Source organism: Metarhizium robertsii (assembly GCF_000187425.2).
Source record: "Metarhizium robertsii ARSEF 23 chromosome Unknown MAA_Scf_8, whole genome shotgun sequence".
Lineage (NCBI taxonomy): Eukaryota > Fungi > Ascomycota > Sordariomycetes > Hypocreales > Clavicipitaceae > Metarhizium > Metarhizium robertsii.
In genome coordinates this window covers 881549-908692 of record NW_011942226.1, presented here as the reverse complement: position 1 = coordinate 908692, position 27144 = coordinate 881549, and the positions used below count along the sequence as shown (strand labels likewise).

At 51.2% G+C, this 27144-nt stretch overlaps 9 protein-coding genes across 9 annotated transcripts; 3 read left to right on the top strand and 6 right to left on the bottom strand.

Annotated features, from left to right (window-relative positions):
- Positions 1–1258: 1258 nt before the first annotated feature.
- MAA_01066 (uncharacterized protein) lies at positions 1259–2531 on the top strand (the record flags this gene model as incomplete). The annotated part of the gene is made up of 3 exons (XM_007819064.1): positions 1259–1720; positions 1816–2326; positions 2386–2531. The coding sequence occupies 3 exons, from the start codon at positions 1259–1261 to the stop codon at positions 2529–2531; spliced, it is 1119 nt and encodes a 372-aa protein (XP_007817255.1).
- A 518-nt stretch (positions 2532–3049) lies between these two features.
- Positions 3050–4366, bottom strand: MAA_01065 (Protein kinase, catalytic domain protein; the record flags this gene model as incomplete). Its single annotated transcript, XM_007819063.1, has 1 exon — positions 3050–4366. One exon carries the CDS (start codon positions 4364–4366, stop codon positions 3050–3052), a length of 1317 nt encoding a protein of 438 aa, XP_007817254.1.
- A 647-nt stretch (positions 4367–5013) lies between these two features.
- MAA_01064 (Homocysteine S-methyltransferase) lies at positions 5014–6045 on the bottom strand (the record flags this gene model as incomplete). The annotated part of the gene is made up of 1 exon (XM_007819062.1): positions 5014–6045. The coding sequence occupies one exon, from the start codon at positions 6043–6045 to the stop codon at positions 5014–5016; it is 1032 nt and encodes a 343-aa protein (XP_007817253.1).
- Positions 6046–6737: 692 nt separating this feature from the next.
- Positions 6738–8627, bottom strand: MAA_01063 (Lipopolysaccharide-modifying protein; the record flags this gene model as incomplete). Its single annotated transcript, XM_007819061.1, has 1 exon — positions 6738–8627. One exon carries the CDS (start codon positions 8625–8627, stop codon positions 6738–6740), a length of 1890 nt encoding a protein of 629 aa, XP_007817252.1.
- A 659-nt stretch (positions 8628–9286) lies between these two features.
- Positions 9287–9977, bottom strand: MAA_01062 (uncharacterized protein; the record flags this gene model as incomplete). Its single annotated transcript, XM_007819060.2, has 3 exons — positions 9287–9439; positions 9516–9875; positions 9930–9977. The coding sequence occupies 3 exons, from the start codon at positions 9975–9977 to the stop codon at positions 9287–9289; spliced, it is 561 nt and encodes a 186-aa protein (XP_007817251.2).
- Positions 9978–13921: 3944 nt separating this feature from the next.
- MAA_01061 (Tyrosine-protein kinase, active site protein) lies at positions 13922–15050 on the bottom strand (the record flags this gene model as incomplete). The annotated part of the gene is made up of 2 exons (XM_007819059.1): positions 13922–14848; positions 14910–15050. 2 exons carry the CDS (start codon positions 15048–15050, stop codon positions 13922–13924), a joined length of 1068 nt encoding a protein of 355 aa, XP_007817250.1.
- Positions 15051–20447: 5397 nt separating this feature from the next.
- On the bottom strand, positions 20448–21050 carry MAA_01060 (non-ribosomal peptide synthetase; the record flags this gene model as incomplete). The annotated part of the gene is made up of 1 exon (XM_007819058.2): positions 20448–21050. The coding sequence occupies one exon, from the start codon at positions 21048–21050 to the stop codon at positions 20448–20450; it is 603 nt and encodes a 200-aa protein (XP_007817249.2).
- Positions 21051–22900: 1850 nt separating this feature from the next.
- MAA_01059 (NAD(P)-binding domain protein) lies at positions 22901–23872 on the top strand (the record flags this gene model as incomplete). Its single annotated transcript, XM_007819057.2, has 4 exons — positions 22901–23089; positions 23199–23357; positions 23413–23783; positions 23836–23872. 4 exons carry the CDS (start codon positions 22901–22903, stop codon positions 23870–23872), a joined length of 756 nt encoding a protein of 251 aa, XP_007817248.2.
- Positions 23873–25299: 1427 nt separating this feature from the next.
- MAA_01058 (CBF/NF-Y family transcription factor) lies at positions 25300–26431 on the top strand (the record flags this gene model as incomplete). Its single annotated transcript, XM_007819056.2, has 3 exons — positions 25300–25321; positions 25993–26252; positions 26324–26431. 3 exons carry the CDS (start codon positions 25300–25302, stop codon positions 26429–26431), a joined length of 390 nt encoding a protein of 129 aa, XP_007817247.2.
- Positions 26432–27144: the final 713 nt, after the last annotated feature.

Here is a 27144-nt window from a genome sequence, read left to right as displayed (position 1 = left end):
TTGGATGGCATATTTCGTGTCGTTGCATACACTCTTCCTATTTCGCCCCAATCTTAATGCGTCTTCATACTTTTGTTCCCACTGATGGGTTGGCGTGATTTGGTCTCATGATGAGCCCAGACGGGCTAACTCGGTAACTGCCGTCAAGGACCTAGGCGAGTATCATCCAAGGATTAGACGTATAGGCCGTGCTTTCATATTCGCATGTCTGCTGTTAATAAAATCCTCGGTATATCTCTCGAGCCATTGTCGCATTATCGCAATGCAAAGTCTACATGGGGTACTTCTTACATGAGTCGAAAAACTTGACAAGACACTGGTGCTAATTGGCATTATTATATATATTGAGCTTATTTAACTATCATATATGTGGACCTATATCGTTACGTTATATCCTTGCGTCAATGCATAATACCTTGCCCAGCAAAATAGAAGGTATTGGGTGGGTCTGGCTGAGCCCTGGTATTCTTCTTACTATTGATTTTCTTTTTTATCCAGCTCTCTGCAACTTACTTCTTTACTACATCAAACTTCTTGTCTTATGATCGTGATTATCCTATGGTATCTCAGGAAGATATGGCGGTCTCCAGTAATATGGCTCCGCTCTCATAGATAGTTGTAGTAGTAATAGTCTCGGGTTATACTCGGGAAAATATAGATAAGAGTATAGCATAGACTGGTATAGTCTGCAAGGAGGCATTGGAAGGTGTCAAGTCCCCAGGCTGCACAGGCAACCACTCATGCCACTCCCCACCCCCATTGGGATGACTCGTATCACATCCCACCCGGATTGGGCTCGCCGTCATGTCGATTTCGGCGGTCAGACGTCCATCAGTCAAAACGGAGAGACCTTATCTCGGCATTGGATATATTGGTTTTCATCTTGGCAAGGCCTATGCAAATGGCCACATGATGCAATAACTTAATAATTAAGCATCTCTAGCAATCACGAGATACTATGTGGGGATGATGGTGTTTCTCTTTCCTATAGAAGATCTTGTAAGTCTAGGTCCTATTGCAGGGTGCTACAATTAACTGTACTAAGAATCTCCTCATGCAAATACATTGAATGTATGCCGTGTTCCAGACGTGCATGGTAATTGCAGCTGTCGCCAAAATCGCGCCATTCCATGCCTCGGCTCTCGTGTCTTGAAATATATAAACTGCGCTGCCATTCCCATCTCTACAATAACTCGAAACTCTTCAGCATTGGGACTCCTACTTCTGCCCCATTCCACATTTTTCCATCTGCAAAACCATGATCTACTTTAGCTGGGCTGCAGGCCTATCTGTGCTATGGCTCCAAGGCGCCACAGCACAGAGTAATGCGAATGGACAATGCTCAGAGCTGATCGATACCATGGCTACAAAGCTAGGTGTAGATCCAACAACCTGGGGCTACGCAGGGAAAAACACGTGCGAGAAGCAGGAATCGTCGCAATACTGCACACGCCCGGAGCAGGGCGGCTGGCACCCCGGCCCCGAGACATGCGACTACTTCAAGTCTCTCGAGGTGAAGCTGTTTCTCGGAAACGGCATCTCTGGCTTCGACGGCGCCGGCACCTTTGACGATCTCGTCATCGAGTTCGGCAACAGCCACCAGACAATCTTGGTCCATCCCTCCAAGGGCGAAGAGTCCACAAAACCAATCGACCTCGAGAAGGCCTTTGGCTTGAAGCGAGTCAAGGTCGAGGATGTCAAATCGTTCAAAGTATACTCGGTACGAGATGAGCGGACGAACCCAGACTCATGGGAGATTGGAGGCATGTACCAACCCTTGCAAGTTGACCAGAAGACGACCTTGTCCTAACCCAGCATCGAGTAGGCATTTCCATCACCGCGACATGCGACGAGTCATCGCGAAAGGTCATCACAAACAAGTACGACGATATTTACGACTGGTTCAACCGCTTCGGCGACATTACAGGAAACGAACCACCCCACTTCACAGGCAGCATTGCCGTAAGCGACTGGAAGTGGCAGCACCCCGACGAAAAGACAGACACAATCGCCGTCATGCCCATCGGGCAGTCCAACGCCTGCACCAAGTTCAAGTCGATGGAGGCACACCTGGAACTCGGCTCGGGCATCTCCGCCCTGACCGCCGGCACCAACGACGAGCTGGTGCTCGACTTTAGCAACGAAATGTTCCCCAAGCACGTCATCCTGCTCGCCACGGCCCCCTCGCACGGCGACGTCATCGACAAGACGCTTGATCTCCAGAACGAGTTTGGAAGCTCTCCCGTTTCCGCCCTGGACGTTCGCCAAGTCATGCTCTACTCGAGGGAGGGGAAAAGCCACTGGGCTGATCCGTGGAAGGTCGCAAGTATGTGTACGCCCAGTCCGTTTCCATATACCATGTGGTGCTAATTTTTTTGGTTTTAGCTTTTGAACTGAGGGCCAAGTGTGAGGGGTCTTCTAGGAGTGTGGTGGTTACCAAGTGGCGCAATATAGACAAGTGGTTTGATCGATTTGAGGGACCTTCGGCGCTGAGCGGAGATTTGTCTCTCAAGGACTGGCACTGGGCGTGAAACTATGATAGCTGAGGCCTGGTAGATGAAATTGATGTCAATCTATTTTAAATGGGAGCAGCTTGACTTGATGACAAGTACAAATTGGAAAGTTGGTTTTATTTGATACGAGGTGGTACAAGAGCAAGACCGGACTACGTGAACGGCATATTGGCGGTGGTATGAGGCATAACGGCAAGTAGACGGCAGAAAAGGCAGCTCAAACCTCGCCCACGACGACGACATAAACGCAAGGATTGGATGGGGGTCGGCAATGAAACTGGTAGCCAAGCGTGGGCACGAGGACGTGGTCTCAATAACCGCGTCCAAACAACTACATTATTCCACATCTCAAGTCCTCAAGTGCTAGTAATGCACCCAGTGCAAGTGGTTCATGCAGGTTCTTGACAGGGTGGACCAATGACGGTCACTTAAAAACGACCACGTCTAAACAGGAAGCAACCAGAGACACATGCCACAAACCTTTCTCTCCTCTTTGAAATTCAACCTCCCCATCTTGCCATTGCATCCATCTTTTCTCATGGAACCGCACATGTGTCGACAGAACCACAGCCTATCCCACTCTCGTTCGTCTCCGCACCATCCGGGAGGCTGCCATTCGAATCTCCTCGTGATAGCGCCTCCGCCAGTCGATAGCTCGCCGGCCTCTCCCAGTTCCAAAACGGCTCTCCCATTCTGACCAGCTCTCTCCGGGACAAGGCAGCAGTAGGGCGCATCTCTTTCCCCGTCACTTCCCCATCGGGCCCGTAGAGTGCCCTCGGCGCCAGCGGCCACTCTGATAAATGTGGCCAGCTGAGCCATGTGTCCCTTGGTTCGAAGCGCCTTTGCTTCCGGCGGCTGACCCAATCGTTTAAGACGTCTCGGAATGCTTGTATGTCGCTATCCAGTTTTACGTCGGGGTGTTTCGACCACTCCATCTGCAGTAATGCCTCGGCGTCTTGGTCCTTGTGCGGAACGTCTCGGAAATGCTCGTCTAGAGTAATAATTTCGTACAAGGTAAAAACAACGCCCTTAACATCATCGTGTTCAGGGGTGTAGTACTCTGCAATTGATATGGCGTAGTTGAAGTCGAATATTTGCAGATTATCATCTTCGTTGATGAGCAGGTTCCGTGCTGCTATGTCTTGGTGCATGACTCCGTACTTGTAATTCAAGTCATCTACTACAGAGAGTAGCTGGCGAAACCAACAAAGGCGGAATGGACGGGTCGTGGCGTTATTTTCATGTAGTGTGCCGCCCGGGACGAAGCGGCTTGTAAAACCAACAATGCGCCCAGTTACGTCGTTGAGCACGACCGAGTCGAATGGGACAATGTGTGGATGGTCACGAGGCAGTCGACACCAGTCGTTGAGCTCGTACCAAATCCTGGACATGCCATTCGCCATGAACCAGTACTTGAAGGCGGCGGTTGTTGTGGCACCATGCGTGTTATGGTACGACACCTTGTCAACCAGCGGCGCTAGTCGGTCCAGCTCGGTCAGACTTCCTAGGTATATAGTCTTGACGGGAAAAGAAAGGCCTAGGGATGACAGGGCTGGGTCGTTGACATAAATTGTCGCGTCGTCTTTTAGGTCTGTAGATGTCGTGATGGGGCCGTCTGGCTCAGAGAAGCGGAATCCATAAACACCGTTGCCAAGATTATCGAGATGCTTTTTGAGCTCCTCTATGCAGATGTCCTCGGTTTCTTCCCGGTTTTCCACAGGAACTTTGGGAGCATACGTGACGGAGAAATGTCTTCTCTGGTCAAAATCCGTGATAAACCAGGTGAACGGCCCAAACGCGCCTGGGACCAAATTCCCCGATCCTACCCAGAGACGATACCGTGGCTCGATCATGCCGTAAGCATTGACTAACAAGAGAGGACTCAGAGGAGAGGTCAGTTGTGGGCGAGGGGGAATCGATATGAGTTGAGTGATTTCTGACTTTTCATAACGTATTGACTTGTGTATTTGGTCTGAGGTCGACGGTCCACCCAACAGGCCAAAATGCCGACCTTGGAGTCACAAGGACGAGCACATGAGGGTACAGACCAACTACCTAAGTAAGTGGTCTAGCCACAATGGCTGTGTGGAGACTGCTGTCATCAGGAGCTCCGTGTTGCTCCCTCAGCCTCCATCAATTCCATGTCAACGTAACACATTGAATTGCTCTAAGCCTTTAGCCCTTGTCACACGTCGGCACGCGTATTTTGACTATCCTGATTTGCCAATCGAGTTAGTCTCAGTTTTAGTTCCTTGCAACTCACCACTTTTTCTATAAATAGTAGGAGGGAAAGGGTATCTAATTCCATCTAGTACCCTGATATCGCGCTACACCAGACATTATACGATATTAGTGTATACGTCTCGGTAGGTAACTATATTCTGCCATCAACTGCGATTGTTCAGCAGAATAAGACAAGCACGACAGCATATAACTGCCGCTATAATAATGTTGCTATTTCATGCTTGCGCCCATTCCTATCCATGGTACACAGACCATTTCATGCCGTTAGCAGAATCTCCCGAAGGCGTGCTATATCCTGCCAACTCGCCATGCAGCACCCGCCCACCACAATCTGCCTCCATTTCCCTCTCCCCTCCGTCCCCCTCACAACCTCAGCAAGCTGTTCCTCCCACGGCACCCTGCTCACGTCCCCTACATCACCAGGAACCTCCCATACCTGCGTGACAGTGTTGTACACCTCCCCATTTGTCCCGTCAGGATAGAGAACCAGTGCCGGCCACTCGAGCAACGTCCCATCCCGTACCAACATATCCATTACCGATTCGTACTGCTTCAACAGAGCCGTCAACTTCCACACCTTGGTGCAGTTGATGCCCACGCCCCACGGAACCGACTTCGCCACCCTCGAGTCAAACATGGCTCGCAGCGCAGTCTCCGGCGCCTCGCCGCTGGGCAGACACGGACCATCTCCCGGATACAAGCACGACATCCAGAACGGCACGCCCGCCAGCTCCGGCACCTGGTCCAGCGCCGCGCGCATGGCCGCAATCTCGTCCGCCCGGGGGATCGTCTCCATAGATATGTACCCTATCCGAGAGGCCAGGCCACGCACCCTGCCGAACAGCTGCATTCTTTCCCGGTGCCACTCGCGCAGGGCTTCTTGCGAATCGTGCGCGTCGTCGTATTCCCCGCTGTACTCTTGGCTCGGGATCATGCACGCCCCGTAGGGACCGAGGCTGAGCGCCACGGAGCCGTGATGCGCCCGCGTGGCATTTTCCGCAACGGCCACGGCTGTTTCCATGAACGGGGGAATATCTAGTGGTGAGATGCCGTGCGGGAATTTGGGCGTTTTGGTGCCGGCGAATCCTGCAATGGAGACTTGGTAGGTTGCCGTGAGGAGAATGTCGACGGGGACGGCTGCAAAGTCGCTCTGGCATTGGAGGAGCGTGGTGGGGTCGGAGACGAGGAGGTCGGACGACCAGAGGGGTGTGGATGGGTTGAACTTGGTGTTGTAATTTTGCTCGAGGGACGTGCCGAGGCCGCCGTCCAAGATGAGTATGCGCTTCATGGTGCGTTGGGGGGGACAGAAGAGTCTGGTTTGACGTTGAGGTTTGTCTCGACTCTTGGCCTTTGAGGGGAACGATTGGCCCCACTATTCTTCACTTGCTATTCTGCCCTTCTTTTAACTTGGCATATCTCTTATAGATGGAGGAAGCCAAGAAGAATTTCTTACCAATATCCGGAAAGCCAGAACCAGATATGCTGACACCTCTCTTCTTCACAAAACAAGTCGCCTGGTTTACCGGTCAAGTCGTCTGGTTGTTCTTGGGAATGGCACGCACAACGCCAGTTCTATATGGATGATGAAGTTGGTCAGCATAGGGGCACATGAAAGGAGAAGGTGGGAAAGTTGTAAATAGCCCCTATAGCTATCTAGCGCAGTTGAAAACGGACAAGACAAAATAGCGGTTGTGCTTTTGCGAATTAGCTTCTCGTTTGAACCTTTAGCCTAGTTCAAACCTTGCAACTTAATTTGAACCGTCTAGATGACGAGACCAGTTACATGACTCCAATGTCATTCGATGACCCAGAATACATCAACTGATACTCGTGGCAAGTCCTCTGGCGCACAACACACCAACAAGGTTTCATCATTCCCATCTACAAACTGCCGCGACACATTTCCACACAGGGTATCAAGTCAGCCACCAGCTATCCAATAAACTATACAAGCAAAAATACACAAGCATTCTCCCAGGCCTACTTCAACAGGTCCCCCACAAACGCCAAGTTATCCCTCCCATCGTCCAGCACCCGCGCATACTCCAGCAACAGCCGCCACACGTACAACTTCATATCCTGCCTCCTCAGCACCCTCTCGGCCCAGTCCTTCCCCTGTCCCGCAATCGCCTCGGCCTCGTCGTCCCTAGCCAAAAAGAAGTCCAAAACGCCATAAATATCCTGATACGTATTATCAAACGGCACGAAATGCACCCACGGCACGAGCCTGTCGTCATGCCACTCGGTGTAAATCGTCGCCTTGAGCGGCATGCTCGTCGACTGCAAAAACGCCCTCCACCTCCCGCTAAACGAGTTGCCGTCCACGTCGGGCAGCAACTTGTACCTGTACTGCTCCTTCATGGGCAGGCTCGGCCGGACCTCCATAAACGGCGACGTGTACGCGCACGTCTTGCGGACCTCGTCGTGCCCAAACGGCCACGTGCCCACGCGGTCCTCGACGGACGGGAAGCACTCGAGGTGGACAAAGGCGGCGTCCGACAGGGACGAGAGCCACTCGCCCAGTCGGCCGTCGGCCTGTGCCTTGACCGCGTACCGCTCGCGGGGGGGCAGCTTGAACGTCTTTGCGGCGGTTGGGTCCCCCCTTTCCATGGCGGTGAGCACGGACGCGTTCATCATCTGCACCCATCTGTGCCGGTGGAAGTGCCACCAGTTGTCGTGCTTGTTGCGGCCGCCCGACGCGGTGCCGCGCCAGATGAGGCCGTCCTTCTTGTCGGCCCAGGCTGGGCCGTGGTCCTTTCCTCCGTTGTAGAACTCCCTGGGGGAGAGGTACATGGCGCCCGGGATGAGCAGTTCGTTGTTTTGGGGCATTTTCGAGCCGCCAAAGAGCGGGAACAGGCTGTGCGTCGTGGACATGCTGATGCTCTCCACAAAGGCCCCGTGCATGCCGCGCAGGTGCGGCTGCGTACATGGGTTTTGGGCTTGGCTAAAGTTTTGGACGTAGCCGTGAAACATGTAGCGCATTGGCTCTGTCGGAAAGTCCACGGGGCCGTCGAAGGAGTCGAGAGAAGACACGGTTCGGCTTGGGTCGTCGGGGGAGCACGTCGCTCGCACGTGGTCCCAGTATCTGTGTGCATCGTCGGTGATCCATCCCGGGTCGTAGAGATGCTCCTTTGGCTCGGCCACATGTTGGAATGTGCCAAAGGTATTGGTGGTGTTTTGGGGATCTAGGAGCCTTCTGTTGGCGCGCTCTGTGCCGACGTACTCGTTGATCTGCTCCCATGGAACAAGCACGCGGGGCTCATCCATGACATTGATGGGCATGTCGAGGTCGGGCAGGTGAGGCATCATGTCTTCGACCAACTTGGCCCACAGATTGATCCACGGCACGCGCTCTGGATCATCTGTCTCGAATTTGACCCGACCGTTCCGCACTCGGATGACTTGCGGGTGTGTATTTGCCTGCGTTCGCAGTTCCCTCGGGTCCATGGCCCAGAAGGGATTAATGTCATGGTGTATCCTGTCGAAGAATTCCTCCACAACGATGGCCTCATCTTTCAGCGCCTGAGCAAACCACTGGTCAAACCCGGGAGGCGGATGGCGACCGCGGCGCTCTCGGTAGCGGGCGGCCGACTCTTGGAGTGTAAAGGAGCGTTTTTCCAACAAATTGTCCAGGCGTGCATTCGCGTCTCGGATGAGATTGTCGATCGGGTGGTTTTTAGGGGCTGAGTGGTTGAGTTTCTGCCGCGGACGCGCCTCAGCGTGGTGGCGCATCCATTCTGTCGTCTTGAGCCTCTCGAGGCAAGGCAGCCAAAACCAAAAGACTAGGTATAGCGAGCCGGCAAGAAATAGGAAGCGTAGCAACTGGCGTCTGCGTAGGAAAAGTGCAATCTCAGGCGATGCTTGGAACATCCTGTGTGGGAGCACACATGCATGTTGGGCGTGGGAAATGAAGAAATGTTGGTGCAGGTCGGAGAAGGAGAATGCTCAGACTTCAAAAGAGACGAGCCAAAGTACCGGACAGGACAAGCCACAAGCCCATCCTTGTTCAAAGCTCGGTCCCGTCCATGCTGTTGAATCTCTTTTTGGTTGCACCCCTGCTTATAATCCTTGCATGGAGCCAGTCGGATCGAGCGTAGCCGCGGCTTGTCATGGCCACGGCCCACGGCCCACGAGTCCGAGTCCAGGGCCGCATGGCGAAAAGTGGTATCACCTGGTGTACCGAGTACCGAGTAAATGACTCGTCATGCTAATTCTCACGACGAGGAAGCCTATTCACGCCCTCTCTGGGAAATTCAACGCCCTCAAATTCCTCAGACACATGTACTCTGCGCAGCGAAACTTGGACTGCTGAATAAGAACATGTTGACCAATTCTCCAGCTACATGTATATAGTTTTGATGAAATTCCTAACGTCTAGCTACAAGATGTTGAATCCTCAGGCCCAGGACGCTTGATTACGTGTCTTGCGGAACCCAGATGAGGAACATATTGGCCGCAGCCAAGGTCCTTGGCGCGCTGGCATAGCATACTCCGTACGCGAGGATTGTTTAAGCCATCATGCGCCCAACTTAGCAAGAGTCACCACGAACAATGGTATTCCAGTTCCCAGATTCAAAATTCTGTCCCGAAACCGACCCAGCGGCTGGCGCGCAGGTGTTGACAATATGCTGAGCACTGTCGGCAACCCAGTTCCAACTATCCAACGTCTTGGGAGTCGTGTTCTACGCCCCCGGACAAAGTCGTTACCATCACGTCTCGGATAGGATGTAGGACTGGGGCAATGAAGCTTGTACTCACATCGTTGCACCACCAAATGGCGGAATTATAAGAGCAGCTCACGCGACCACAGTTTCCAGGACCAGGCCCATTGCGAGGAGCCGCCGGCGCGCCGCGAAGGTAGTTTATGCCCTCCTGTATGCGGCCTTTATCGGCAAGCGGCCAGTTGCCGCACTGCACAGAGGAACGCTTCTGCTTCTGATGCACATCCCTCGCCTCGGCGGCATTGGTCAAGGTAAACTTGGGGTTGATTTGGAGAGCTTGCGCATAGACCTCTTGAACGGTGCCGTTCAGCACCTCGGTCCTGCCGACGGCAACTTCAATATCCCATTGGAGCACCTCGACGCCATACCCGGGGATGGGAGCCTCTGCACTAAGCACCTATGGCTTGGTCAGTATCTAAACCATCATGGGATCGGTGGGGACAAGGCGTACGCCGGTTGCTGCGACGGCAGAAAGGAGTAAAGTGAGTGAAGCGCGCATTGTGCTCGAGTATGAGCAGTTGATGAATTGTTGGGCTTATGAAAAGTTGTGATGGAGTTTGACTACAAACAAAGGGAACTCGGAAGGGAGGATCCTGAGCCTTTTAACGACGGCTGCTGCTCCATTGCGTGAAATACTGCCGTCCAAGTTGTCGAACATTTCGTAATGAGAAAACAATATTGCTGGTCCTGCAGAGCTCATTTTGCCGTCCATCGCCGTAACCCGGAATAACATCATGCGTCTTGCACTCTGTTGAAGCCTTCTTGAGCTGCGTCAACTGGTTGCCAAGACGAACTTTAGGAGACCAACATACATTTGAGGATGCAAGGGGTTGAGGTTTGGGGGTTCTCGAGGCCACATGTTGAAGAAGCTTACATTTTGCATGGTGCATATAATCAATAAAGTGAGACGCCGTGGGTTCTGTCATGGTTCTATTGTGAAAAGGTGGACTGATTAACCTGCAGACGAAATGCACCTCGTCGATTTTAGCAACTCGTTCATGTTTAACGAGCTCAGTGACCAAAGTCTTTGATTGCATTGATCAATAGTCAACGCTCCACCACCAGAGTTGTCAACTGCACAGACTTCCCCTTTTGGCCTGGACAACAGGCTGCAAGTCTGGTGTAAGTGGCCCGCCGGAACTTTTCCGCCAGTGCAATTGACCCAATTGTTGGGCCAACACCGGAAATAACGGGAAAAGTCTCTCCTCACCCAAGTAAGCATAACATTAAGCAGAAGTGCCAAAACTCCCACAACCCTGTTGCTGCTTAATAGCGCGGGCAGGGGCGGGAGTACTTACCGCCACGATCAGCACTCACTTGGAGGGGTTCTGACTGGGGAGACATGGCTCTTTACGTTTTGTAAGTTCAGGAATAATATTGGCATACCTACATCTATCGAGGAGTAAGCTGGGTCTAGTAGAGTAGATGCTAGATAGCTATGAAGTGCGCTCTGCGGCATTCTGATACATACCTACGGTTGATGTATCTACATGTGCGGAGAACCCTTTTGCAGATGCGTTTTACTCGAACCGGACATACACGATTTCTCCGACGTAGTGCTAGCTACGGATTCCGGCCGTAAATATAGCTGAGCAATGGCTGGTCTGCGACATCCACCCCGGCCGGTTCCTGCGATCCTTGCGTGATATTGGCCCCAATGTATAATGAGCATCCTGATATTCCGTAACATCGCATGACCCTAGGATGTCGCCTGCCCACCGAGACAAATCTCAGCATCCGTCATCTCCTACACACAACCGTCTCAACCGATGGCCATCACTCAAGACACGGAACCTGCAGACTCTTTCCGCTTGTATTGTTATTACTCATCCTTTTGCTGCCATCGGGTCATAATTGCAGCCCATCTCAAATCCATGCCTCTCACCTTGTCCGTTTCCAATCTCAAAGACGAGCCGCAGCGGGACGAATACCGAAGCGCACTAAACCCCAGCGCCAGCGGCGGAAAAACGCGTATCTGCCAGTCTGATTCCAGCCGTCGAGCAGGCCTCTTTCTACAAATTTGATTTCAGGTATGCGCCAAACGTCATGGAAATGTATCATGCCCAGAAGCAGTCGGGGGCATTTCAAGCAGTAGACTGGAGAAACCATCCAGATACTCCTGAAAAATATCGGCCCATATCTGCGTAAGAACTAGATTATCCTTATTGATTGGAGTGCAACCGATATGTTGATGGTCCCGACGTAATACTTTTAGTGAAGGGATTAGCAACACATCTCTGCGATGCCAATGATTACAAAGAGATTCAAGTCTCTAATCATGCTGCCTTGTCCCTCGTTTGGTGGTTCCGTATCCTGGAAAGACGAAGCCCTCCTCTGTTGAAATGGCGTCATGACTGCCGATGCAGCCATTTGTGTAAAGAAGTCAACTGATATAAACAGTATACCTCTACGTTCAATGTTTACATCTGCCGTCCCAGGTTGGTTTGGTGGCTTTCAGGCCAGGAACCTGAAAGTAACTGGCTGTAGCGTTTGCACATGCCACGCCAAGTGTTCGTAATACGGCGCCGATAAATCTCCTCCCGCGACAACATGGGGTGACAAGCAAGGCGGCCCATTTCCATTTCCCTCCTTGCACGTTACAGAGCCCGTCATGTCAATCTGGCATGGGCCGTGCCGTGAGGGTTGTTTCCAGTCATGCCCCAATGCCAGTTCTGTTGGGGCTGACAGAAAGTATCCGTCACGCGGAAATGGTCCAATGTCAGGTTACACAAGGGCTACGATCACGGGACCTAGGGCAAAGTCCCTCACCGACTTGTTGTATATAGAGGCCTCTGGTCCCTCAAGCTTTTGAAGAAAACCAAGGACCTTTGATACCAAAGGCTGTTATTAGATGAATTGAGCTATTGCTTCAAGCCCTCTATCGAGCCCTTGTCACAACAAGCGCCGACTGTTCTTTACTGATTATTATAGTAGAAAACTTGTACAATCTATCAGGTCCTGTATTTGAGAACATAAACGAGGCATCTATCCTTAAGCCCCTAATCCTGGCTGCACCGCAGCTTTTTCATACTCAGGGGTAGTTTTAACCATATAGATACAAGTTGCTTAGACTTTGGGTCCAGGGTTAGGGTTAGTAAGTCTTTTCAACCTCTCCTTTCCTCTACTAGCCCTGTTACTCTCACCTCTCTTCCTGTTCCTACAGGCCGTTACTATCTTGGTCGCGTGGCTATACCCACTATTAGCCTTGACAGTTTCCTCTTTCTGTCTTAGCTTTATATCTCTGACATGCTGCTGTTTTTAGTTATTTACTTGTTATTTAACGAGAATGATCACATCAGCCCGGGATAGGCTCGACGATACGCGCCCAAAACTTTTCATGCAGGCGGTTCTTACAAAGTCCAATGAATGGCCAGAATGTGCTCGGATCACACCTCTAAGCGCTGAGCTACAGTTAGTGGACATAAGACTCGACCACCCAGCGGCGTTGAATGACCCCAAAATGTGTCGAATACGTATGACCCCTCAACGTAACTCGGGATCCGATATGACAGAGACGAGGCAACAAGGACCGTGCCTTGATACGTCTTACCTCTCCAGCGGATGCCTAATGGACGCTGCATGCAGGGTGACTCGTGACTTGAGACAGCCATTCACCAAGTCTGAAAGCAGGCCTAGGAACAGGGACAGGACGTCCTCGTTGGCATGTCCCGCAGGCAACAATGTCGCTGTGTCCGCAGGGCCCCAGCGTTGATCAGTGCGATTCATCTTACCAGCTTCTCCGAGGTGTTGGCCTGGCGAACGTACGTTTGGCATCAATTTAAGTGGACAGCGTTTTACGGAGTTGACCTCTGGACCAGTACGTTGCAGCACATCGGATCACCAACATGCAAGTGCTAACAAATATGCAATGGCAGCAGTGTCGCCGTGTGGTTATATAGATCATGGCACACCTTCTCCGGCGGTTGCCTTGTGATCCAGAAGTAGATTCAAGAAGCAACAGCCTTCAGGGAGTTGATTCTCGGATTCCCAAGCTCTGCTCTATAAGCAAGAACAAATATACCAACGGTGTAAGTAAGCTGTTTTGAGGCGTCTCAATGCATTGCTCATCATTACAGCAGTTAGACGGTGCCTGCCATGTGCCAACTGTTGATCTCGACGACCAAGTACACGGGCTGTCCAGAGTCGTGTAATACAGTCGAGAGGAATGTAATCACCGCTGGCTGTAGCAAGTTCGCTGCGACCAACGTGCGGTGCGCGAACCCGACCAAGAATCACATGGGCCAAACGAGGAGTAGAGCGCAGTGTGACAGACATAGGGATGAGGGTTACGGTGACAGGAACAACCGATGAAGCGCGGCTATAAGCAACCTCGACTCGGCTGTCTCGGAGGAGGCAGGGGAGGGGCAGAGATGTCTGGGCATCAGAAGGGAGACGAATATGAGCTTTAGTGTATGTAGCAAATACGCTCGCGCACATACGGTTCTATACACGATTAGTATCTCCAGCTTCAACTAAACCTTGAACAACTTGTTCTGCAGTAGTGAATCGTCCATCCCAGCAACTTTGAATGACAGTCCCACAGACCAGGTGATCAGACGCTGGAAAGTCCAAGTTCTCGAAACAACGCTCCACCTCTTCCTCATCAAGTTCGCTATAGGGCTCCTCGCCACCCATAATAAAATACAACAAGGAACCAAGGCTGAAGACATCGTCTGCTTGACTAGGAGTATATCCTCGGTCCCATGCCCGTGATTGATACCTCGATCCTGGGGCACCAGTCGAGGCAGTATGCCCTGGAAACGAGCTCCCGGCGAAGTCGCAGATTCGAAGGTCCAAGTTCTTGTCCAACAGAAGATTTCGAGGCGTGATATCCTGATGAATTACTCCGATATTATGGAGACTCTCCAGCGCTTGAGCCGCCTGCAAAGCCCATTTTCGACGGGTGTCGGCATCGGTATCGTCATGGTTCCGAAAGTAGGTCTCTAGGTCTCCGTTGGCGTAATCCTCCAGAACCAAAACCTTGGACTCGCTATCCCAGTTAATTACCGTAGGGATGAACGGACTTGGACCAATGAAGCAATAGACGTCATATTCGTGTTGCATGCTCTGGCGATCTCTCTGTTCTTGGTAAGGGTTGTACGGGTTCGGCAGTGGGGTTTTAGAGATGTGACCAGTAGGTAGTCGCTCTACCAGCGCTGTTGCGCCGCGACGAACGAAATCCCCCTTTGTGATGTAGTATATCTCTCCCTCGGGAACGGGATCTGGGACTTTAAAGGCCGAATCCGGCCAGTGTGGGTAAAGTTTCCGTTGCCATTCACCGGGGATATGGACATATTGAATCACTTGCGGGTATTTGGGAGAAGGCGTAGCTTGTGGAGAGTCTTGAACCTCGGCAGAGGACGATTGGGTCTATATATCTCATAGTCAGTACTCAAAATCCATCTGACTTGACAAAGGGTCCGATGCTAACCTTGGGCGAGTCTTGCTTGTTGACGTGCGCGGCGGGCGCGTCACCATGGAGCAGGCGCGTGATGAATGACCAGACGCCAGTTACCCGGGACCGGAGTTTGGTAAAGAGGAGTTGGAAAACATGCTGAGCAATCGTGAACATGTCGAAAAGTCGCCCTCCGTCGTCGTCGTGGTCGAATGTCTACTCCGTATGCAGGGGGATTTGCAGGGGCAAGGACGCCCAGGACGACGCCACGAAGGACGAGACCAACCTCGACAGCACGATCGTGTCCAAGCTCCGGAACAACGTCACCCCGGAGAATATGTTCTGTCAGGCATCTACGTGCCAATGACACAAAAACTTGTCCCTTGAACAATGCAGCGGTTGCATTCCCTCTATGGTTTCAAGTAAATCCTGTATTCATGCATAATGCCATCTTCAGAATTGTTAGTTGGCTGGACTTATTTTGTTAGCCACATCTCGGTTTCAGCAGTTATCCACTTTTCCGGCATGGTCGTTTTGTGGGCAAAGAGGAGATTGTTATTGAATCAAGCTCTATATTGATAACCTTGTCAAGTCTAAGTAAAAGGCTAGAGTAAGAAGAATGTGCAGATGGCTTTTTATTTGCACGCGAGGCTGCTTGCCCGCACGTGATCACGTGGGACCCTCAACAGTAACAGACCCCTTAATAACGGGGAGATCGCGATGCAGCCATCCGCCTTCTCCGTTATTTAGACATGTGGGCACGGTTGGCAAGATCCAAGAGAGCCAGGTCAGCTCGAGGCATTAATAGCGGCCCACTAGGGTATTTCGTCGAGATAACGACCACCAGATAGCAAACAGTCAAGTGGCGAGTTAACAACAGCAATGAGCATTAAACTCTATAGCTACTCTTCGTTAATGTGAGACGAGGTTAGTTCTTCTATTAGAGTTCTACATGATACATGACAAAAAGTTATATTAGGTTCATGAGTAGGTGATCTGGTTGCTGCCAAGTAAATATATTACACAGTCTGCCCGACAGTGGGGGCATTATTTATCAGATAATGCTAATACCGCGCATGTGTGTATAGAGTGCAGGTCCTTAATGAGTACTTGATTCAAGAGAAACAAGTACAATAAAGCGTCTCCGAGTCAAGGCGTACTTAGCAGCTCCAAATGAGGTCAATTCGCATGTTATAGCGCTCTCTTGCATTAACAAGACTTGGGGGCACTCACTTATGCCAACATACAAGATAATGCCGTTATTGATTACCGAGGACATGCATTATAATTCGCATAACAAATCGCTCTTGATATTGGGTACATTGACGTTAAGAGACGCCTGGTACACAAGGCTTGCAGCTATTAGCAAAGAAAGCTAGAGGGGGAGATGGATATAGACAAATTAACATCTAGATGCCCAGGAGTCCGGGACAAATATAAAAGCCTCGATTTCCTCTGTCTAGGTTGAATTGCCATCATCACTCTCATCTACTATTAGCACCTGCTACTCTGTTATAGTTGACCAACTACTACTCTGTACATTTATATTTCTCCCCTCTAAATACCATCCACCATGAAGATCGCTATACTCGCCACCGTCTCTGGCCTCTTTCTGGCCGCATCCACCTTGGCCTTGCCAGCTACGCATTCTACCCGGCCTGAGGCATCCTTGGAGCAGTGGCAAGGCGCTGAAGCTGATAAATGCCCCGAGGACCCTAGCAGTAAACCTGAGGGAGCTAAGCCTCAGGAAGCTGAGCAAGCCTAACAATAACACACGTGGCAATTTGAGGCGGCGAAGGTACAATAACAAACCGAGAAGAGCTGGCCCTTAGTATTCCGACAGTTACACGCCACAGCACCTCCAGAGCTGTTTATATATGCAAAAGCCTGGCTAACAGCTTGTTAAACTGTCGCCAGCAAAGACTATTTTCTCAAAGTTAAAGTCTTGATAAAGCAAGTAGTTACATTAAGAAAGAGAATCTACTTGTTGCCTTTTTTCTTTCTTTTGCTATTTTTCATATATACATTATAGTAATAGTTGTCTTCAACTATTAATATATTCGTTTAAACCAAACTTTTAACCTGTAACGGGCTAGACCCGAAAGCGGCTCGGCTTGCGCTCTCGTCTTCCGCCCCGGCCTCCCGTGTCTAGACCTATTATAAACGAGATGAGCATTAATGACTTTCAAGCTCGTAAGCTCCCCCTTTCTTTATTCTACTTGTCTTTCTTCTTCAGCTTCAGATACTTGCAGTAGTCGCCTAGCCAGTCGTTAATAGACTCGCTTGGACTATTAGTTACATGTTGTCGGAATTTCCGACGGTCAATTCCAGCATAGCTCCCAGTTTACCTACATTGGCTCAGAATCCCCCGAGTCGCCAACTCCCTCTGGTCCTCTGGCAGTATACGCTCGGTTTGTCCCATGGCTTGATAAAAGGATAAAAGGTTTTGCCACCTAGACTATAAAAAGCGGAGATCACTCCTGGTAGTGCAAGGGCTTTATATCGCCGCATGTATTATTATAGCTTCGTCCTTCACCACGGCGGCGACAAACGGGACTTCTCCGCCACCCGCCGGCTGGAGACCCACATCACCCGGATCCCCTCGCCGAACCACCGGCGGCTCTGCACCGGAACGCACGGAATAGGAGTAGTTTACACACGGCAAACTCGCCATCAATAAAATCGCAACCAGAGAATCCAACTCACTACCCATGACGCCGCTACCATAAGCGGCTTTTCAGATAATGCCCTCTTCACACCATCTTATACAGCAGTATAAACAGTCTCAGCCTCTTAGGCCCTGCAACGTGTCCTCAGCCACGGATGTGGACGCAACAAGCCAATTCCCGTACGAGCTTTGGTCAATAATGCCTTAAGAAAAACCAAGGGCCTTTGATACCAAAGACTTTTATTAGATGAATTGAGACCAAGCCTTCTGTATTGAACCCTTGTCACATCGAGATTCAGACCGAGATTCCTCCTTGGGGTACAGGAATATTGAGGATGCTAGTCCCGGCAACGCCTGTTCCACGAATTTCACGTTGTCATAAAAGCACGGGCCAGATCTTGAACCTGGCGATAGTTACACAATGGCTCGGGCCTAGTGAGGCCTCAGGCCTCTGGGCCTGTTTGCTCACCACTGTTTGATATAAATAAGGGTCACCCGCCTTCAAGGTCTTGAGGAAAACCAAGGACCTTTGATGTTAAAGTGAATTCTTAGCCGAATGCAATTTTGTTCTCAGCACTTCTTCACAAGCCCTTGTCACAACGCCTCCCGCAGCTTCTACGGTTGAATATTACAAACCGAACCAAATATAAGGCCACACTCCTAAAAATGAAGACTATCAAAATCGTTGCCATCGCCGTTGCTCTTTCCAGCACCGCGGTTGCTGGGCCTGTCGCCTACGCCACCTGTCAAGCTGCCTGTGCGGCAAGTCTCGCCGCAGGGCCTGCTGCTGTTGCAATCTATGCGGCTTGCCAAGCAGCATGTGCCGCACTACTGGCTATGCCGGGTCCATAGGCCTATCTACTACAAACGGTCAGTAAAGCCTCTTGACTTGTTGATGCATATCCAGCTCGGGGCTAATGGTGGTAATTCCGTTGGTAAAGCAGGGCAGTGCATCTCGACCACGATGAACTGAGTTATAACAAAACATTTCAACATATCCCTTTGGCTAGAAGTTGGGCTTCTTGTACTTCGTCATAGGCTCGAGTTCAACATGCAGACAGAATGGACGCATTTCCGGGGAACAAACAGTCTAGGTATAACAAACACAGATTGGAGTGTTGCTCAGCCTACAGCTCAGATTTACCAAGAATGAGACCTCTTCTTTCTCAGCTTTGAGATACATGTACCCAGGCCTGCTTTTATAGCTTCCAGATTGTAGCAGTGATTGAGCTGCGGGATTTCTGGATCTATTTGCTCCATAGCTCAAACCCGATAGTCACTGTCACGCCAATCTTCATGTATCCCAATGTCATCTACTTGATATATCGTGAGACGATTCTAACAACAGGCAAGTCTCCACGTCTGTTCAACCTATTCCAGCTTTGTGCCATCTATAGAAGTATTGACCGGCACCTTATTTGGTCTGCATACTGTTCACGCATGTGGAATTATACGCGACGGGATTAAACCCTCGACATCCTCGTAGAGACTGCTCAAAGCCAGTAGTACTAATGCGACTTGGCCTTGAAAACTTTCACATTTTGTCATTCGCCATGGCCGTTAAGTTTAATCGCAGGGTCAAACTTGCAAGCTGAAGAGCTACGAAATTGGGCAATCTTTATCGTATACTGCAGCAACAACTTATTAATGCACTCTGGGAATTGCAGCTTTGACGTCCCATCTCCAATCCATTTTGAAAGCAATCCTGTCCATCCAACGTACGAGTGTACTCTGACCGAGACGATAGCTCGAGGGCATCAAGGGTGGCATGCTCACGGGCTCCTCCAGTCATAGAGGCTGGCCGGTATACTTCAAAAGGCTGATGATGCTCACTTTTTATTTCCCCAAAATTTGTATTTACATGGCGCATATCGTTATCTAGATTTTCCTTGCTTTACGCCGCACCACCACGACCACCAACTCCCCACTGCGCCTGTGCCTGCGCAACCAGACGTCGACCCCGATGGCCGGTAGGTCCCTGCCCCGGCTGGTCGGCCAGGCCAGGAACTTAGTCTCAGCCAGGTACCTCAGAAGCGGCCGACGGTCTCCTGGCTGATGCCCTCGCCGGCACACTCATCAATACCTGTCCACCGGTCTACATCAGCCTTGAGCACGGTAACGGCATTGTGATCGTCAAACTCTGGCGTACGCTTAGTCGATGGTAAGTCATTTATCGCCATGTGAAACTGGGGCATGAAGGCACTCTATTCCTTATCCTTTTGGACGAAACCAGCTGAAATAAAGGGAGCTGGGCGAGAGATACTTGTTCATACACAGGCGCGGATGGGCCGTGACGTGGACAACGTGGACACCGACGTCGCCGCCGCTGGTGCCAGTCTCGGCTGAGACGGGATTGAAGCTAGCAGGGACGACAACTCGGGCGACGTGGCCTACAGGCACGGCGTTGACGGTGTTGATGATGCGTGGGGCGGTTCGACAGCTGAATGCAGCCCTTGAGCCTGCGAACGAGCAAGTCGTCATTGTTACAAATACCAGTGGCGGTGTCCCCCGAGATAACCAGTACCAAGACCGGTGCGGCTGCCCATTATGTCGTCCGACGGGGAATTCGCTTCGTCCCGTGCTGGTCTGCTCTTAAGATAGCTTAATGTAGTGATCTGCATCCGAAACGCTTGTTGAGCTGACAAACGAGAAGAGCTTAGGCTTGTCTTGGTTACAGAGCCGTAAGGCATCGAGCGTTGATAGGACGTTGCTGCGCTCAAGATGCTTGTACCGTTGTACTCAATGAACCTGGGGGCCGTTATGGATAATGACGTCCGCAGCGTCAGCAATTGTGTCCCATGTCTTGTCATCAAGTCCAAGGTACGGCTGCGAGAGGTCGCCAATGACTGCGCTCAGCCTGTCTGCCCAAGAATCCTGCCAGACGCCGCACCCGCGAAGGGAACTCTTCAGTCGCTCGTGGGCGGCCTGGACGTCTTTGGTTCCGCGCACATAATTATCTCGAAGTTCTTACGCTCAAGTAGGTCCTTGACTATGTAAGAGCCCAGGAAACCTGTGGCACCAGCCATGAAGGCGGTAGTCTTGCGTTCCGGGGTGAGCGTTGCAGGGTCCGCCGTCCGATACTTGGCATCCAGGCTACCGAGCAGCTTGTCGAGCGACTGGGTATAGGCAGGCTCGCGTTCCTCCGCAGCGCCGGTACCATCCTTTCCCTCACGCAGGCGGTCGACCTGGGCGCTGAGCGCCTTAAGAGACGAGTTGGAATAGAGCGAGTTGATGGAAACGTTGGTGCCCATCTTCTGGCGAATATTAAGGAGAAGCTGCTGTGCAAGCAGACTGTGCCCACAGCTCTCGAAGAAATCCGACTGAGGTCGAAGAGTCTTGGCATTCAGACCACGGACAAGCGTCACCCACTGCTCCGCAAGATCTTTGCCGGTGCTGCTAAGGGCCTCCCAGCCCTTCAAATCCTCCTCTGAAGCCTCCTCCGAAATCAGGGCTGTATCTGGAAACGGGAGATTCGGACTGTCTACCTTACCGTTGGGGTTCAAAGGCATCTTGTTTAAGAAGATGTAGTAGCTTGGGACGCCGCAGGCTGGCAGCTTAGGTTGGAGATGATCTCGGACTTCCGCTTGCATTGGCCTGAAACGCTTATGATAGACGACGACGGGTCCAATCCGGGTGCCTTCCTCTTCATTGCCCGTTAGGCCGTGGTCGGCTAGCCACTGAATCCACCAGACTCTTGATAGTCGGTCACAACATAGCTGACGAGCGTCGACTCTTCATTTTGATCTCTTCGAAGAAGCGTCTTGGACTCGCAGATGAGAGGGGCCTTCTTAGGTTGCTGTCGATCTCGTTGAGCTCGATGCGGAAGCCGCGAACGGCCCGCCCTTGGCTCTTTCAATGGAGATGAGTGCCTTTGGCTGGGAATCTTGGAGGTAAATTTTTTGTCTTGCCGGAGGATACGCAGGGTCCAACACGATTATGGTCACGCCAGCTGCGAGAGTGCCCATGAAGGCAATCACGAGCTCGACGGAGCGGTAGGCGAAGATCATAACGACATCGCCATTGGTGATGCCAGCGTCGTGGAGCTAGTTGGCCAGTATGTTGGACGCCTCATAGATCTTATTTGTAGGTGAATCGCCTCGCAGGAGCGGTAGAAGAAGCCGTCTCCGTGACGCAGGGCCTGTCGGGGTTCGCTCGAGCATTTTCCTGGAAGACGTCATGGATAGCCCTAACCCAGCCGCTCCAGTCGAGATAGATGGTAGGATCCCGTTACTTTGAGTGCCTCGCATGGTGATTGGGTTTCCGAGTATGTGGTGGTTTGGTGCCAAAGAAAAATGAGTCAATTGAAAAGAGCCACGAGCAAGGTAGGGATATCAGTGGGCGGACCAAGATACTTGAGCTGGGAGCCCGGAGGGGCAGGTGCTTGATGTCAGTGCCTGATTGTAGCAGGCGGTCAACATGCACACCGAGCGTCGAGCATTCACAGAGACTCGCACACCTGGCGACAGCTCTCATCTACTCCTGAGTTGAGGGAGGGGACCAAAGATGATAAGTAAAGAGACTAGCCCAGGCTGAAGCCAAGGTTGAGTACGCTGAAACACACGCCTGACGTCATGAAATCAATTCATGCTTCAAGCCCAATCGCGGGGCCATTCAGAAACGCTCCAAGCTCAGCAGGAGGGGCAAAATTATGCAAATATAATCCTGGGCTGGACGCATATTCGAGCATCGAATGCTCCTGGCGCGTAGTCATGATCCCAACCAACGACAATGCCATTTGCAATACAATGTCAAAGCAGTGTGCTCTTTCTTCTATATGCTGCTGTAGATCTTCATGGCTCAAAGCGAGTAGCCCTGCCATAGTAATACAACAACTCCTGATATACCACCTGATGCATCATCGTATCTCCAAGCTGTACATGGTACTCTAGCACAAGATGGCCGATGAATGCAATATCTGCCACTCGCGACGGTAAACCCGGGCCGTGGACCACGTACGCACCAACAAGGGAGGACTGGTACCATTTCTCAACAACGCAACAAGGTTTCCTCATGCCAATTCTCTATACAGAATGATGCCGCAATGTGCATTCTCACTCCGCTGCAAACTTTCGCCTAATCGTCCTGCATTGGCGACTTCTCAGACTCGGGTCATGGGGTGTCGCCTACCCGACCCGACCCCGACCGCACGGAGCACGCCCACCACACAATCGATCAAAACGAATTCTACCAGACTTCACCACATATCTGTGCCAACACGGGCTTGTAATACCCACCGGCGACACTAGAAACGACCGTCTCCACATTCCCGGAGCCACCCGCAATGGCTATCAAAAAAATCACCGCATCGCGCAACTTCCCCCCATTCAAACCTCCCAACCCATGACAGCGACGTGCAAATATGGCATCTCCCAAGGTCTTCATCGTAACCGGCGCAAGCAAGGGTATCGGAGCAGCCGTCACGCGCTACCTGCTCGAGCAGTCGCACAAGGTCGTGGTCACGGCTCGTTCAGCGGAGCCGTTGGAAGGGATTAAAAACGCGTACCCGGGTCAAGTTGAATATGTGGCGGGGGATATGACCAGTCCCGAGGTATGGCTTATTCCCATTATCCCGAGTTGTTGACGTTGGAGGCAAGTGGGTGTTTCTGTGAATGAAGGCGTTGGCACGCGGCAGACCATGGGCTGATGATATGTGGCAGATGCCCGACAAGTTGACCAGCCTTGCCGTCGCATCGTTTGGCAAGCTGAATGGACTGGTAATCAATCATGGACTTCTTGTGTCTTCGAGATTAGAGAATACGTCCATCGACACCTTTAAGAATCTCTACAACGTCAACGTCTTTAGCTGTTTGGCCATGGTAAACCTCTTATCGCGCCGACTATCAAGTACCCAGTACTGATCGCTTGCGTTAGGCTCAAGCAGCACTTGGTGAACTACGAAAGACCAAGGGATGCGTTGTCTGGGTCTCTTCGGGTGCCGCTCTCAAACCATACACGGGATGGAGCGCGTACGGTTCATCCAAAGCAGCGCTCAACTCCCTCTCGTCGCATCTTGCTTTTGAGGAAAAGGACATTACGAGCATCACCGTCAGTCCGGGACGCGTAGATACAGACATGCAAGTGCAGATTCGATCATCAGGGCAGCAATCCATGGATAAGGCACAATACGACACATTTATCGAAGCATTCGAGCAGGGCAAACTGCTAAAACCCGAGCAACCTGGCAACGTGATTGCCAAATTTGTGGCAACCCCCAATAGGGAATTGAGTGGGAAAGACCTGAAGTAGGCGCCCAATCACAATTGCGTTATTGGTACTTACTGACAACATGAACAGTTGGAATTCCGCGGAGTTGGCTTCCTATCGGGAGTAGGCGACATCCGCGTGGACTAAGAATTGTTTCCGATCATGTTAGCTTCGATTCCATCAAAACATGAACAAGTTTATAGAAACAGATAAAAAATTTGCAATCAGTCGAAAGATGAAAAGCTCTTAATTTACTCCACATGCGTGATTCGGTATTAGCATGGAATGTAAGTTTCTTCATCATAGCAAATATGTCACAGCGAAGCACATGTTCATGACAATTTTTCTTACCTTTTTGAATATTCATCCTTGCGTGACGGTGTTTTCGGTCCAAGTGATGGCTTGACGCAATGCCTATTTCGAAGCTTGTTAGCATGCCCAGTCGCGTTGTTGATACTTCCATTCAACAAATTTTTGGGTGCTGCGCTCAGGCTATCGAATGTCTCCGTCATGAATGATCGGTATTTGATAGTACCAGATAGCAAAAGGCATCATGGCAGTCGAAGGTCGGCATGGCGAAGGGTGGAAAATCTTACATTGTGCACGAGCAACGTGGAAGCCTAGCCGAGGCGCGGGTTAGCTTGATTTGGCCTTGCATAATTGTGCGCAACACGATGGGACTCAAGGCCAACAAGGGTTCAGCTGGGTCTATTTGGCATAAGACGTGTCTGTCAGCAAAGAGGCTTGTCGGACCTCCTCAGACTGGGGCGACAACGAATCTCATCACTAGAAAGGCACGAAGGAAAGGACGTCAGCGGTGTAGATCTTACCTCCAGGCAGCCAATTTTGGACAAGCCAGTCAACGCAAGAGCAGAATCAGCTCAATTGCGACACGGGCAGGCGTGTTGTTGAACTCATGACGAATGCTTGGTAAAGAAGAGAGAAGCTTGAAAGGATGGGGTTTTTTTTTCTTTGCTGGTCGCTTTTTAATGAGGACCCGCTGGCACGTGCACGCTGACTGTAGAGCAGAATTCCCAGCATTGAAGCGCCGCGCCCTTCAGTCAGTGGGTTTAGCACCTTGAGTGGAGAGCCCGTCTAGCTTTGGCGAGCTGCTAGTGGCCACTGCCCCGGCGCCCCGCTAGACGCGGCACTGTGGCCTCCATACTCAGCCAGCACCAGACCAGAGGCTGTGCTGCTCAAGCTCTCTCAAGCGCTCAAGTTCAAGGCATCTTGGGAGGTATAATTCACAGCTTCGCCCCACCATGCACCAGACCCTCGCCATCCGTCATTCTTCAATGCTCAACTGTTTCGACCTTCAGCTGTGAACTGGCCTGACCGTGGCGCGTCGCTCACATAACATCTTTCTCTGGCTGCCTCAGCATCCTCGCGTCTATCCGCAACTTGTCCCTGAGCTCATCTACCAGGCCCTCACTTGCATCTAATTTTCCAGTCTGCTTTTGCACGCCGCATTGACGTTGCATTCAGGTGGCCTGCCGCGCCGTATCCTGCCGCACCTCCTTCCTGCACAAATCATCACGACTTTCATCCGTCAACATGTCGGATCACGAGTTCGGCGGTACGTTCAGCTTTGTTTTCCTCTTGTTTTATTTTTTTTCGTCGCATGTTCATCATTGCTTGCCTATTTTCATGCATTCCCTGTCGTACCACCATTTCGTTAATTCTTTCTTGTCTTGGTCTCTCTCGCACCCGCCCACTTTCTTGTCATATCAAACTTGAAGCCGGTCAATGTCGGTGCTGCTGCCATCACGGCCCTCCCACTGAACTTGATATGAAGCAGAGGTGTCGTTACGCAGTGCACGAGCCATTTCTGTTTCTCTCCCTTTTTTCCCACTGATAAATCAAGCTTCGCGTGTCGTGGTCGCAGTCGCAACGCAAGTGCTTGCTGTCACGTCTCTTCTCACGTCCCTAGCCGCCCCATCCTACGGTTCCTACCCATCTTTCGGTCTATTTATCAGGGTGCGCCGTCATCTTTTAAAAACTAGCCCTGTCTGCCTTGATTTCCGGCGCATTTTTACTATGCCCAGGAAGCCTCTGACGGACCGATATTGGGCCAGGGTGGATTCAGGCCTCAGTAAACGCTGCATTTCTTTGTTTGTCCGTCTGCGCCAAAGGTTTCTAACGAGATGATTTAAAGCCAATGATGACCTGTCTCTCCCCAAAGGTATGCTATTCATAGCCGCCCATTCACTGCCACGGAAGGGCGCCGAAGCTAACACCTGTCGACAGCCACCGTCCAGAAGATTGTAGGTGAAATCCTGCCACCACACGGGGGAGTAGCTTTCGCAAAAGAGGCCAGAGATCTCCTGATTGAATGCTGCGTGGAATTCATCACCCTCATTTCTTCCGAAGCCAACGAAATTTCCGAAAAGGAGGCCAAAAAGACCATTGCCTGTGATCACATTACAAAGGCCCTCGAGCAGCTTGGCTTTTCCGACTACGTGCCCGCTGTGCTTGAAGCTGCTGCCGAGCACAAGGAGGTTCAGAAGGTACGTCTTGACTCGTCTTTCGTGTTTCCGTCTCCCCTGGGCGTTTTGCTAATCTGCCACATCTACCGCAGGGCCGAGAAAAGAAGGCGGACAAATTTGCCAACAGCGGCATGTCCATGGAAGAACTAGCGCGTTTGCAAGAAGAACAGTTCGCCCAGGCCAGACAGAGGCATGGATAAGTCTTGTCTTTTAATTTTTTTGTGCGATAGGGGAGCTGCTTCGTTTCATTTGGGCGTCGTGATGGGCATTGCTTGGCGTTGACATATAGGACACAAATGATTGGCGATGCGAAGATTGTTTGCTGGGATCGTTTGAGTTTCTTTGGTTAATCGTTGAATCTATCGCGAAAGGACACACATCGGGTCCTAGGTTTGCAAAGACATAACGATCGGGAAAACTGTGCTTTGAATATACATATGATATCTACGGGTTCATCCAAGTCGCTACGCCACTTTCCGCAGCTCGGTCAAGGAATATCCTTTGTCCTTTGCAATTTCGCTTTACTGTAGTATTCCAAGCGCCATTTTGGGGCATTTAGCCGGTGCCATCTCGCCTCAATTCACTAGTTCCAGCAAGTGACAAAATTTGTGTGGCAAGGTAATTCCAGCATTGCCGGCATGGCTTCGATCTAGATCGGTCCGCAACACAATGTGCTCCCGTCTGATTGGTGCCGACTTCATGACGGCGGCATCTCCGTGAATGTTCAGCTGTTGATTCCCCCACCAGTCGCTCGTTCCCTGCATCGTCGTTGCTTTTTCCAGTTATCCATTTTTCGGTTGGGTTTTGCAAATTCCATATATAACAATCGGGTACAGCTTCACACACCCATCTGCCCACACTATTGAATCTGCTCCCCCAATTGTTCGCAGTTGCATCCCAAAGCTTGAGAGTT